Raw genomic sequence first — 13,736 nt, 5'->3', positions numbered from 1 at the left:
GGTGACTTGGGGTTTGCTGGTTTGGATCCCGGGTGCGGACCTATGCACTACTTGTCAAGCCACACTATGGCAGGCATCTCACATATAAAATAAAGGAAGATGAGCACAGATGTCAGCTTAGGGCCAATCTTCCTCAGCAAAAAGGGGAGGATTGGCAGCAGATGCTAGCTTGACGCTAATCTTCCTCAAAAAAAACAAAAGAGAGAGAGAGAGTCTTCACTATAACATTAATTAAATATAACAAGATTTCTCATGTCCTGGCTGTGATGGTTAATTTTACGTGTCAACATGACCGGGACATGGGGTGCCCAGACATTTGGTGAGATGTTAGTCTAGGTGAGACTGTGAAGGTGTTTTGGGGTAAGAATATAATTTGAATCAGTAGACTGAAAAAATCAGATGGCTCTCCCCAGTATGGGTGGGCCCCATCCAATCAGTTGAAAGCTTGAACTAAAAGGCTGACCCTCCAGTGAGTAAGAGAAGATTTGTCGTGCCCCATGGCCTTCTAGCATAGACACTGGTTTACTTCCTGCCTTTGGACTTGAACTGAAAAGTCAGCTCTTCCTACATCTTGGGCTGCCTGCCTTCAGACTGGAACTACATCATAGGCACAGCTGGCTTTCAGAGTAGAACTACACTTGCAGACTGCAGGTCTTGAGACTGCATATATATATACATGTCCTATTGGCTCTGTTTCTCTGGATAACTCTAACTAGCATACTGGATAATAAACCTATACTGATATTAATGATACTAATAATAACACAGCTCATGTAAAGACAATGAATTCAGCTCAAACAAAATCTTACATAAATTCTGAAGTCCCTGTTATTTTGCCTATGTAATCGCAAAGTTCACCAGTTTTGGTACATACAACTACATTAAAACCTTATTTTCCTTGTATAATTCCGAATAACGCATTTAAAATTATAATTACGTAGAGGTGATTTCAGAGATTTTTGAAATGGAACATGTTAGATTTGGGGGCTGGAGAAGGAGTGACTCATCATTCGCATGGGGCCTGCATACTCTGTTTCAAGAGCTGACAAGAACTCTTCACAAAGAAAAAATATCAATCCATTGTGAATAATACATCAAAGATAAATATTTTATATTGCATACTTGTAGGAATAAAGAAAATAATAAAAACATGCACAGAAACATTGTTTATGAACCAGGAAAAACTGTATAACTCCTTCCAATTTGCTTCTAACAAACAGTGTGCGGTAGATATCTGCTTTATGAAAATATATTTTAAAAGCAATAATGCCATGATGAATCCTTGCTGAACACAATAGCTATAGGTTTCTATTTTTACTAAACTTGTTTAGAGGAATTGCAAGGTCTTTTTAAGCTTGCTAAATTCAAATTCTATCATTTTTTTTTTCTTAGGAAGATTAGCCCTGAGCTAACATCTGCTGCCAATCCTCCTCTTTTTGCTGACGAAGACTGGCCCTGAGCTAACATCTGTGCCCATCTTCCTCTACTTTATAAGTGGGACACCTGCCACAGCATGGCTTGACAAGCAGTGCATAGATCTACATTCAGGATCCGAACTGGCAAACTCCGGGCTGCTGAAGCGGAACGTGCAAACCTTACTGCTGTGTCACTGGGCTGGCCCCAAATTCTACTATTTTTAACATAAGTAAAATCCATACATGTAAGGGTCAAAAATGTACTTATAAACTCCACAGAGTTATTTTTAGTTAAAATGTATAAATATTATATACACATACAAATATATACATATATATACACATATATTTGCCCCAGTAAAATACACATCTACTATCATTGTCTTAATTCTTTCAATTATTGCAGAGATATTCATCACGATTTATGATGGAAAACAGTCCTGCATTACTTAAGGTTATTTCAGACTCTGAAGTAACTGCCTATTAATGATGATGACAATGATGATAATGATAATGCTAATAAATGCTAACATTTATACAGTGTTTACTGTATGTTACACTGTGCTCTATGAGCTTTACATAAATTAACTAATTTAGTCCTCACAAAATTCTAATGAGATAGGTATGATTATTATTCCCATTTTACAAATGAGCAAAGTAAAACATAAGGGACCACATCCTCTAAGCATGCAACATAAATTTTTAAAAATTGTTTTGCCTTACTTTGTAATATTAAAAACTAGACACTCCCAAATACTTACAAGCTATATTATAACATGTACATTCTATAGAGTATCATGCATACACTTAAAATGAAGATTATACAACATGGAAAATGCTTATGACTTAATGTTAAGTGAAAGAAAATCACTTCTTATACAACTGAAATTGCATTTTCACACTGATTACAACTGTGTAAGTCAGCCACGCACACGGTCAAGGGCTAGGAAATGTAACACACCGCAGGACTCCTGCTCCTCCTTCTGTCTCTCCTTCCCCTGTTTGATAAGCTGAGCCCTGCTCAGTATGCACATCTCTGAACTGAACCCCCGCAGCTTGGCTTTCACCAACCACTGTCCAGGACTGGAGGCCTGAAGGCCCCTAAGTGACCACTACTGTCCGAAGTCCAAGGCTCTTTTCTTCCTCACCTTCCTCCATCTTGTCACAGCACACACGCATCTTTACCAGTAATTTCCTTTTCCAAATATTCTCAAAAGCGTCAGTTGGGTAGATAACACCTCCTTTACTGGCTCCTCTCCTTGCTCCCTAAGTGAAGGAGTTGCTCACGCCTGTTTTCTGACCCTTGGTAATTACATCTATTCCAGTAACAGCAATATTTACCTCTATGTAGGTCATCTTTAAACATAAAGCAAGCCCCTAAGCTCCACCTCTAAGTTCTCCACTACCTTCGAGACGTCTGCATACAGATCTCCTGCTGGCATCAACTCTCATCATGAATAAAATTCCCCGTCTTTCCCACAATCAAACTGATGTCCAGACTCCCATTTCTCTCCACACGTGAAATCTCAATGCTGACTCTGTCAAGGCTCTGTAAAATACAGCTCTAAACTCCCTTCTTGTCCAGTCTTCAACATCTCCTCCAGGCTCTAGAAGAATAGAAACCTATGCTTTTTCCCACGCATGCTCCCTGTTCCTTGTCCATCTACGGAAGCCTACACAATCTTCAATTCATCCATGAAGACTTTCTTGGAGACTTCCAAATCAGACATGTTTTCTCTGCCTTTAAAACTTCATAATACTTGCATTTCAGTTGTCATATGGCAGTTCTGATATATTTTATAGCTATTAAGTTGAACCACATGAACCTGCTGAATAGTTTTAACGTATGCTATATGGTTCACTCCAATATTTCTGTTGATTTTAGAGCCCACAGACAAATAGCAGTCTCCAAAAAGCTGGGGATGAGTTTTGCCTTTCTTTGGAATCCCCTGGGAAGCCAAGAACATTGGAAGTATTTAGAAAGTGTTTCTCAAAACAATCTAAATCAATAAGTATCTTTTTGTTTTTTTAGAGGAAGATTAGCCCAGGGCTAACTACTGCCAGTCCTCCTCGTTTTTTTGCTGAGGAAGCCTGGCCCTGAGCTAACATCCGTGCCCATCTTTTTCTACTTTATATATGGGATGCCTGAGACAGCATGGTGTGCCAAGCAGTGCCATGTCCACACCCGGGATATGAACTGGCTATCCCCGGGCCGCCGAGAAGCGAAACGTGCACACTTAACCACTGCGCCACCGGGCCGGCCCCTCAATAAATATCATACATATATCATAAAAATACAAATATCATACAAATATCATAAAAAACATACATACATGTTTGTAAAATCAATTGTCTGTAGCAGTTAATCTAACCCATCCGCTTGAATGGTAGAAGTGAGCAGACTTAGAAGCTGCAACTTCAAAACTTCTGGAAACATAAAATATTGTGGTTCATGGAGCTGTTTTAAAATAATTTATTTGTGAAGGAAACCTTCTTGGATTTAGAGGTTGGCAGGTACAGTAAAAAGCTTTTTACTTGACTGAAACAAACAAAAAAAATCAACACGCGTTTTTAGCACAGGCACTTACCTTACAAAAACAAATTGCCTAAAAGCAAAGCAGAGAAGTTTGAGCACAGTGAGCAAGTGCCTCCCGCCATTGCCATCAGCAGGTGATGCGCTGGAGAAGGAGGAGAGCCATCCGCATCACTATCACTTCTTTTGTATACCCAAATTCCAAAAGCATTTCACGGAGCACTAATTATCATCACCAAGAAGAGACAGTGACAGGATGTCAATACAAGATGGACTCCATGTAGCGGGATACAGCAGCCCCGCTGTGCACACATTCGGGCTTTCATGCTTTCACAAAGAATAACTTCAATTCACACTGAATTGTGTTGGCTGGCTTTCCAACAAATTATGAGACTTCATTTCTAGGTGCTGCTTCTCTTGCCTAACCAGTTCTCCCTTTATTCCTACAGAAATCACTTCTGTGAATGAAAGACCCAGATGAAAAGCATATGGGGCTTTAATGGTATTAGGAGAAAGCATTAGGGCCAGGAGAAAAGGCACGCCTAGCTCCTTCTTTAACATTTCACTGGCCTATCTAGGGAAAATCTGACTGAAGCTTGGAGAAACTAAACACAAAGGTGGACTTTATCTTCAGTCTTCCTTCGTCACCAGCTTTGGAACTGTGCGACTCTGATCAGGGCAGGGAACTCCCAACGCTTGTCATGAATGGGGCCCTGAGGCCTGCACCTCCTCTAGCAAACCACAGCAGCAGACTCACGACTATCCTCCAGGGGTCACAATTGGGTTGCAAATTCCTAATGGCGCAGTGACTGAGCAGCCTGATTCGGAACAATTTATTGGAATCCTTCTTCATTTAGATTCAAATGGAATAAGTAAGGTAGAAATTGAACAGACACAGAAAGTGAGCCTTGCTGCTCCTGTAGTCAGTAAACATTTATTCACTAAGCCCGGTTTGTGTGTTCTCTCTCTCTCGTTTTCTTTCTCGCTCTCTCTCTCTCACAGTGGTTCTTCCAATCCTTCCTGCTTGCTGTTTTAATGCATAATTAAGAAGGTCAGAATTAATGAAGCGATGTGGAGTAAAGTTCAAGGAATCCCCAGGCGCTATTTATTCTATTAGATCTCAGGCATGAATGTCAGCTTGGCAGCGTAAGCGGCATAAGCAATGGGGCTGGCTGCATCCCAGGAATACCCACCAAGGGAGACTCACCTGCACTGTCAAGTCATTCCGAAGATCCTTCCCTGCGAAAATCACACGCAACTGGTCAGCTGGAACCCCCTGTCGCTTAGCAACCGCCTCCTTGAGCTGGAAGATGCTGGTGTTAGAATCGACCTCCACTGGGAAACCATGGCTGGAGTTGAACCTGACAAACACTGACCAAGAAAATTGGAAGGAAGGGGAAAAAAAGTGAACATTACTCAGAGCCCTTAAATGGCAATAGCAACATTTCTGAATCAACTTACCTCTCACCCACCCTTCGATGAATGGCATATATTTTCTTTCAATTATAACATGAAACTTAAAGTTATGGAGCAGCATTTGGAGAAAAATGGAGTTTCCCTGTGGGATCTCCCTTTCCTATATTAGTCAGTGACCAACAACCAAAATTGCCTGCTCCCTTTGACATCTGTCCTGGGAAACAGAGGGACTCGAGCAGACCACTTGCTTGATTGGAATTGTAAGATTCCCAAGAGTTTATCAAAGAAATCCAGCGCTGACAGCTTGAACAAATGCACATTCCCTCGACAGCGCCCCTCTTAATAAAAATCAAAGGCGTTGTGTTAGCACTCATGGTACAGCAATGGAAAGAATTCAAGCCACTTGATAGACTAGAGCAAAGACCCACCCGAGGAGGGCATGTCTAAGAGCCCTAGGCATTGGTGGTCCTGGCCAAAAGGCTCCACTGGGTTGTATGGAGATACTTATGTGCCTTTCTTCTGAAACTAGTGACACCACTTCTCTTATTGGAACTGCTGTCCCTCTCAAGACCCGGAGGAAACCAGGTCTGCAACCTTACAGTCTTCTCGCACGCCTTCTTCTCACTGCCAACAGCCATACCACCTCTTCAATGTCTCTCTCCTCTGTCCTTTCCTCTCTATTCCTTCTGTCACTGCTCTAAGTCAGCCTCTCCTTAAACATTTTTTAGATTCTTGCAGTAGCGTTCCAACTGGAATCTTGATATACTCTCTTCACTTCCAAAATGCCCTACACCGTTCTGCAAAGTAAGCCTTATTAATCCAAAGCCCTGACTGCGTCATAACACTCAGATCCTTTGAAGTCTCACCCTGTCCACTTGAAGAGAAAAATCCAAGATCCCTTTCATCCAACACAAACCTATATTCTAGCATTTTCTCCATTAGTCCCCACACGTGCTGTGCTAAACTAAATGCTCCCAGAAAGCACATCGCAGAAAACTCCCGCACCCGTATCTTGCCTTTATTCATGCCACACCCTTCTTCACCTCTGCCTGTTGAAAGCCTGTTCATCTCCATGATCCTCCTCAAATGTGACCTACTCCAAAAGGCCTTTTGCAATCAGCCCCATCAAGACTCAGCTCACCTCTTCAGGGTTCCAGTGGCATTTACTATGTACATTTTGCAGCACTCGCTACATTCTCTTACAGAAGCAACATAGTACAGAGGTTACAGTACATCCTCCAGAGTGGAAGGATCTATGCACCAGTCCCTGTCGGTCCCTTCGCAGCTTAGCAGACTGGGGGTCAACATATTAGCCCTTGCTCTTTAACTCTCACTGCCCTAACCTTCAAAATATACGTAAACCATGGAGTGTGTTCCGTGATGCATTGTATAATATTTATAGTGCTTACAACTATAAGATACCTTCAAAAATAATGGGTATTTGTATATGTCTCAGAAGTTTTTGGTATATATTTTAATTTATTTAAAAGATTATAAACTCTCCAAGGCCAGGCACTATAGTTTATATTCTGCTGTATATCCTCTAAATACACCATTATCACTTACTACTTCTCAATTCAAATATGAGATGGCCCACCTAATAAAAATGACAAAGTAATAATTACAATGCCAACACTTACCATGTGGCAGAAGTTGTACCTTACATATGCTATTTTTAAGCTTCCCAGTGATCTGGTAAGGTTAGTAATATTATCCTTATTTAAGAGAACAGGAAATGAAGGCCTAGAGAATTTTAATCACTTTTCTAAGGACATCAGCTACTTTCTAATGGAATCAGAATTCAAATTCAGTCAAACTAACTCTAAACCCAATTCCATTTCTACCATAACAGGCTGCCTAAAACATTCTCAGAAGAAAAGTCCACATTCCTTTTCCTTAAGATAAAAAAGACAAACAACAGTAGCAAAAAGGCTTTATAACGTAATTCAGGTATTCCCTATACAGGTTAGCCATAGAAAATGGGATTAAAAAAATAAAAACCCTGGTGAAGAGCTAAGAGCAAAGAACAATGAACAATGGTTATAAGACACAATGAGATAAAAATGAGAGCAGGTGCCACTGATGACACCACAACAGCAAAAACCTGACATATCTTACCAGCGTGGAAAATATTTAGAAAGAGTAAGGACTGGAAGTGACAAAAGTATTCCAAATAAAGAAAACTGATGGAAAAAAACAATTACAGAGGAAAAAGGTGCTTTTGACATACTTTTAGGTAGATGTCATGTGACACCATTGAAAGTAGAAGAGAAATGAGAATGTTTTGGAAGCCCTGGAGGTATATTCACAGCATCCTCAGATCACAGATCATAAGGCAACCAATTCATCAGATAAGACACGGGACAAGTGAGGAGCCATAGGGGACAAAAGGTATGGTCCCAGTTCTAAACTTGATTTTCTAGTAGTGGGAATAGATTTTTTTAAACAGCAAAATAGCATAGCGGGGAATATGGGATGAAGCAGCTGGGAACTATACTACAGCTACAGAAAAAGGAATAAAAGTTCTAGGAGATCTTAAGTTGATGATTTTTCTCTAGGGATTCAAACCATGGGAATGCCACCTTAAGGACAAGAATTATAAAGAAAAATAAAAGGGGACAAAGCTGCAAAAAACATATCAGATGACTCTGTGACAGTACTCAAATCATTAGTATCTAAAAGCTTTTTTCTTTATAAGTAGAAAAACTAAAGTTTTCAAGCTTAAGTTCAAACTGGATAAATCATATCAATACTTTAGAAATGAATATTTTTGAGCAGGTCAGATGTGGTATGAATTTACAATGAAAAAATTGATCAACCTCAAATACCCATTACAAACGACTTGCTGAGATGATGAATGCATTAGGAAGTTTGGGAAAGAGTCCATAGCAGACCCTGTACACTTAGTATAGAGCAAGTTTGTACTCCAAAAATAGTTCCCTAACTTGAGTCACCTAGAGGAGGCAGCGCTAATTAAGGCAGTATCCATTATTTTTATTGTCACTAAGATAGATTAAGTGGGATATGGGTAAATGCTAAACAAGGTAGCCTATTTTTCTGGATTCTGCTCCACTCCATGATGGACAGGAAACTTCCAGGAACAAAGAGACTTGATAAAGAATTTAGCCTGTCTCCATTTTCTGAGATTTAATTATAAATTAAAAGTTTGGGAATGCATTTTTTTTAATGAAACCTACTATAATGCCAGAAATAAACATCCTATCAATCAACATTATCAATAATAGGTATTATCAATAAATATCATAATACACCTATAAAGAAAAAGATAATGAGACACATTCACACTCATTTTTTTATGTTACCCCTGTGCAGAGTTCAGAAAATCCAAAGGATAAGGAAGTAAGTGAGAGCAAAGAGGGGAAGGAGCCCTTGTATTTCTCTCAAAGCTGTTGTATGTTGTACATGGGTCGCTGCCACACCGTGGCTTGATGAGTAAGTGGTGTGGGTCCCTGCCCAGGATCAAACCCACAAACCACGGGCCACTGAAGGGGAGCATACCCAACTTAATCACTACACCACCGGCCGCCCAGAGACCTAGAAATTTTTGCTGAGAGAATCAAATAAGAACAGAGCCTGAGATAAAGCATTTCCATCAGCATACAAACGGGCTCAATGCCTTTGGGCAAGGCAATTCTTCTTCAAGAGAGAATGCCCATCTGCGGGATGTTTAGCTCCAGCTGGAGCCCTGTAAATATCAGGAGCACTCCCCAGCAATTAAGGCAACCAAAAAGGAACCCGGCACACCTACAAATGGCCTTTGGTGAGGAAGTTTCATCTTTACCTTTGAGAAATATCACCAAGTCTAGTATCTCTCATCTTATGTAGACAGACACACCCTGTCCTCGCATTCCCCTCCAGTGACAAACCACTTCTCTGCACAGAAAAATTTATTGTGAACTTCTTTCAGTCCTGCTCTCCACTTCTTTAACTTGCATTCTTTTGTGAACTCACTCTTGAATACTGCTCTTGGTAAAGCAATGACCTCCACATCTCCAATTCACTGGTCGCTTTTCTATTCTTCTCATATTTGACCATTCAGAGACATTCAGTAGGCCTTTGTTCTTCTAACATTTTTCTCTTGGCACCGCCCCTGTGCCCTCCTGGCTTCCTCCCTACAATACAGGACATCTTTCTTAGCTTCATCTGCAGGATTCTCTTCCTTTGCTGGACCTACTGATTTTAGGGCACTCAGGGGTCCTTGGACTCTCTGCTTCCGTATCTGAGTGTCCTCCCAGGGATGGTATTACCCGAACTGCATGCATTATAATTCATGCACAATTTAACGTATTTCCATGGGAAATTTTCATTTAACGTGATTTTTACTTTATATTCTTAGTTTAAAATCCTATTCTGCCACAATCTTCTACTTCTGCACATCTGCAAGAACATCTGAGACCATGGGTTACCTAACTCTTAGGATCAATTCCTATATGCCTCAAGTTATAGAATTGGCTAATAAGAACTATGCTGGGCATGCACTTAACAACTTTCATATAGAAATCTCAAAATACTTAAATACAAGGCAAATTAACCTCCCACTAATCACAAAGTATCTTTAGCATTTGGGAAATAAACTCTGTCTTATCCCTAATTTCTTGCATTCATAATTTAAACCATTTGTTAAAGGACTGTAGAACAGGCAGTTATCAGAATATTTCCCTAGTGAAAAATTTTAATATACTTAAAATCATTAAAAATTAGCTTAAGAAATGATTACAAAAGAATATGTATGTGAATTTATATTTATGTATATATGTGTGTATATATATCCAAAGTAACAAAAACTAATGTGTGTACATATACCCACACTCAATATTGAGCATATGTATAATATGTATATATAGGGTATACACATATATAAAAATTAGTCTATGACATCTTAATATTAGTCTAAGAAATAATTACAAAGGAAAGATGTGTATATATATATGCATATATATATATCCACATATATATATTTTATACATACACACTCACAGATTTTGTGAACCTAGATAAATGAATTACCACATTGGGTACTTTATTGTATGTTTTAAACTTGAACTTTAATAACATTTTCCTTAAACTGAGAAAAATATAAAGTATGACACAGAAAGAACATTTACAATTTAGGATGAAAGTAAGTAGGGAGTGAAAGTGTGACTAGCACTTAAAAAATACATGTATATACACACATATACATACTAATACTAATATTTTAAGAAAACTAAAATGTTGTTTTGAAAGAGAGCCATTATTGTATCCTGAATATCTCAAAAAATGAACAAATACAAAATTACTGGTTAAGGAATAATAGGCATTTGCTATCTGGCCATACAAGTCATTTCTAAGTCCAAAGAAAAAAGTAAGAAGAAAGCCAAGCGCACCATCTAGTAAAGTAACCCCTCCTATACACCAGACACAAAGAACAGCAACAAAAAAACCATTTGTATTGAGTAAAAGAAAGGAAGAAGGAAATGCTTTTATTGTGAGTTAATATAAATTAGCAATTCATGCATTAAACATATTTAAGCTAATACATTCCAGAGCCAGAATCACATTACTGCTGAGTTAATATGAGAAACATACCTAGATGAGTGTCTGGCACACAGTAAGCACTCACTAAATAACAGTACTAATAGTAGCAGGAGAAATCAATATTCTTCTATCTTCTATTGACTTAGCACAAATCATAATTAATGGTTAACAAAATAGTCAGATAGCCAATATAAGTAAGTCTTTGGCTCAAATGCCAAAACTCATGATACAATTTTTATCCCTAAACTTTAAATACAAAATTATATTTACAAATGTATGTTCTAAGCTCTTAGCAAAGATTTAAACAAGTGGCACGTACAAATCAACAGGACACCTGGGTGGAACCTCTGCTTCTCAACTTTCTTGATGTCACTTAACCTGCGTGGGCTTCAATATCCTCATAGGTAAAAATAAGATTCATATCTATCTTATAGGGTTGTTACAAGGATTAAATGACTGACTACGTGTGAAGTTCTTAGATTAATGCAGAGTATAATGTAAGTACTCAGTAATGTTAGCAGCTATTACTAACCAAGAAAAATTAACCAAATTTTCCATAATAAATTGGAAAAGAGCTCTCTGGTAGTCATCAAAATGATCTACATCCTTAAGCTCCAATTGGAAATATTTGTTACAATCTTCTCTTAAAATCGCTACAGATGTGGAGAAATTGGAAGCTCATATATTGCTGGTGGGAATACGAAATGGTGCCGCCACTCAAGCAGTTAAACACAGAGTTGTCATGTGACCCAGCAATTCTGATCTTAGGTATATACCCAAGAGAAATGGAAACCTACGTCTATATAAAAACTTGTACATGAATGTTCATATCAGAATCACTCTTAATAGCCAAAAGGTGGATTAAATAATAAATGGATATATGCATAAATGGGGTATATCCATACAATGAAATATTATTTGGCATTTAAAAAGGGACAAAGTTGTGACTCATACTACAACATGAATGGAACTTAAATGCTAAGTAAAGAAGCCAGTTACAGAAGAACACAAGTCATATGAGTCCATTCATATTAAATGTCCAGAATGGGCAAATCTATACACCGAGAAAGTAGATTAGTGGTTGAGTAGGGCGGCAGTGGGGGGTGTCTGGGGAGAGATCAGAGTTACTGCTAAAGGGCCGGGCTTTCTTTCTGGGACGATGAAAATCTTCTAAAATTGATTGTGGTGATAGTTGCACAACTCTGTGAATATACTAAAACCCATTCAATTCTAGACTTTAAACGGGTGAATTTTACAGTATGCAAACTATATCTGAGGAAAGCTGTTTCTCCCTAAAACATCCCCCTTCCCCCAAAAAATCTCTGTTTATCCATCACTTATTAAAGTACTTGGTAAAAGACAACTACTTAGTACTTTTGGAATAAGCAAATGAATGAACGTGCATTCACTTCCTTTTAAATGGTTTTCTTTCCTATTTTTATTCATTATAGAAGTCTGCAATTACGGGAAGAAATATAAAATTTGTAAACATCATCTTTTGCATTTAGATGTTTGTTTTTACAGTGTGGTAAAATTTTGTTGTTAAATATCCCACAGTTGCTGTACCTAGAAGTGCTTTAAGGATCTGGAATAGTGCTAATGTTATGAAAAAAAGAAGACATATATTTCAACATTTAATATAGAAAATCTAATTTGCTCAAATTACTCACACTTCTAATTTCCATATGCTCTAAAGTAAGTATGAATAAGATTTAGACCAAATTGCCGGTGACATTAAAATTCATTCATTCGTACTTTCAACAAATATTTACTGAATAAGTAACTATGTGCTAGGCACAGTGCTAGAAACTGATGTTACAGAAATAAATAACACAGCCTTGGGGCAGAGATGTTAAAAGAGAATCACGCACTACAATATAATATATCTTATATTAGGATTTGTGTCATGTGTAATATAATCAATGCTTTGAGAACAGAGAAAAGGGAGTGGTTAAAGGCTGGAGGACTTCAAAATATTTCAGGTAAGGGAAAATTTATGGCAGATATAGCAAAATAAGTAGCAGATTTCCAGGTAGAGATTTTTTTTATTGCTACAGATCAAAGTCATAATTTACTAATTAATCTTTTTGAAAAAACAAAGTGTTTTCATTAGCCATTAGGATATCAGTATTATAGGATAGATATATTTGCAGTAGTGAGCAGACAGCAATAAGGGTCTCAAATAAGTTTAAGAACTCTGGAGGTGCACCTTGAAACTTTTAACAGGCTAAGTTTTCTAATGCACAGAAGGACAAAGGAAGTAATTCATCTTTCAATATTCCGACAACATGTGAACTAACCAAAAATATCCTGGGTGTCACACATTTGAAAAGGAAAATGTCAAAATATCTACATGTTTATATTCTTAATTTTATGAGATTTTAAAAGTGGTTTCATGATTATGAACTGCACACCTGAGGCCAACGTTTGGTTTACAAATGTGTACTGTTAATTAAATTGGGCATCAGATGTGTGATGTAAATGGCTTCTCACAAAGGCATCTCTAGTTCAACTACGTAAATCGATACACTTATTTCAAAAACATCAGGCCTATTTCATTTCAACTTGACTTTTACGACAAATCTGTGTTTGCATGTGTATACATATAAAAAATATATGTGCACACACATACACATATAGTGTCCTCCAGTACAAGCTTTAAGGGTTGAGAAGCTAAGGGTTGCCTTCTCATCATGCATAGTTCTATAGGTCCACCTGTAATAACAACTATGTCTTCTGACACATGGTTTCTGATAAGATATCCAAATTTTAACACTGAAGGAAAATATTACAGGACCATGAGATAATCTTAAGGCTATATACCTGAAGTTCAA

At 38.0% G+C, this 13,736-nt stretch overlaps 1 protein-coding gene across 15 annotated transcripts in view; it reads right to left on the bottom strand.

Annotated features, from left to right (window-relative positions):
- Positions 1–13,736, bottom strand: part of PRKN (parkin RBR E3 ubiquitin protein ligase) — a 1,201,475-nt gene that overhangs the window by 957,344 nt on the left and 230,395 nt on the right. For all 15 annotated transcript variants that reach the window (XM_070520140.1, XM_014858373.3, XM_070520396.1 and 12 more), the window contains one exon: positions 5,156–5,319. In XM_070520140.1, the coding sequence (XP_070376241.1) occupies positions 5,156–5,319 (164 nt within the window). The remainder of the gene's footprint in view (positions 1–5,155; positions 5,320–13,736) is intronic.

The sequence above is a fragment of the Equus asinus genome, chromosome 1, assembly GCF_041296235.1.
Source record: "Equus asinus isolate D_3611 breed Donkey chromosome 1, EquAss-T2T_v2, whole genome shotgun sequence".
In the NCBI taxonomy this organism is placed as follows: Eukaryota; Metazoa; Chordata; class Mammalia; order Perissodactyla; family Equidae; genus Equus; species Equus asinus.
Note: the sequence above shows the minus strand (reverse complement) of the source record. Positions and strands in the feature narration are given on the sequence as shown.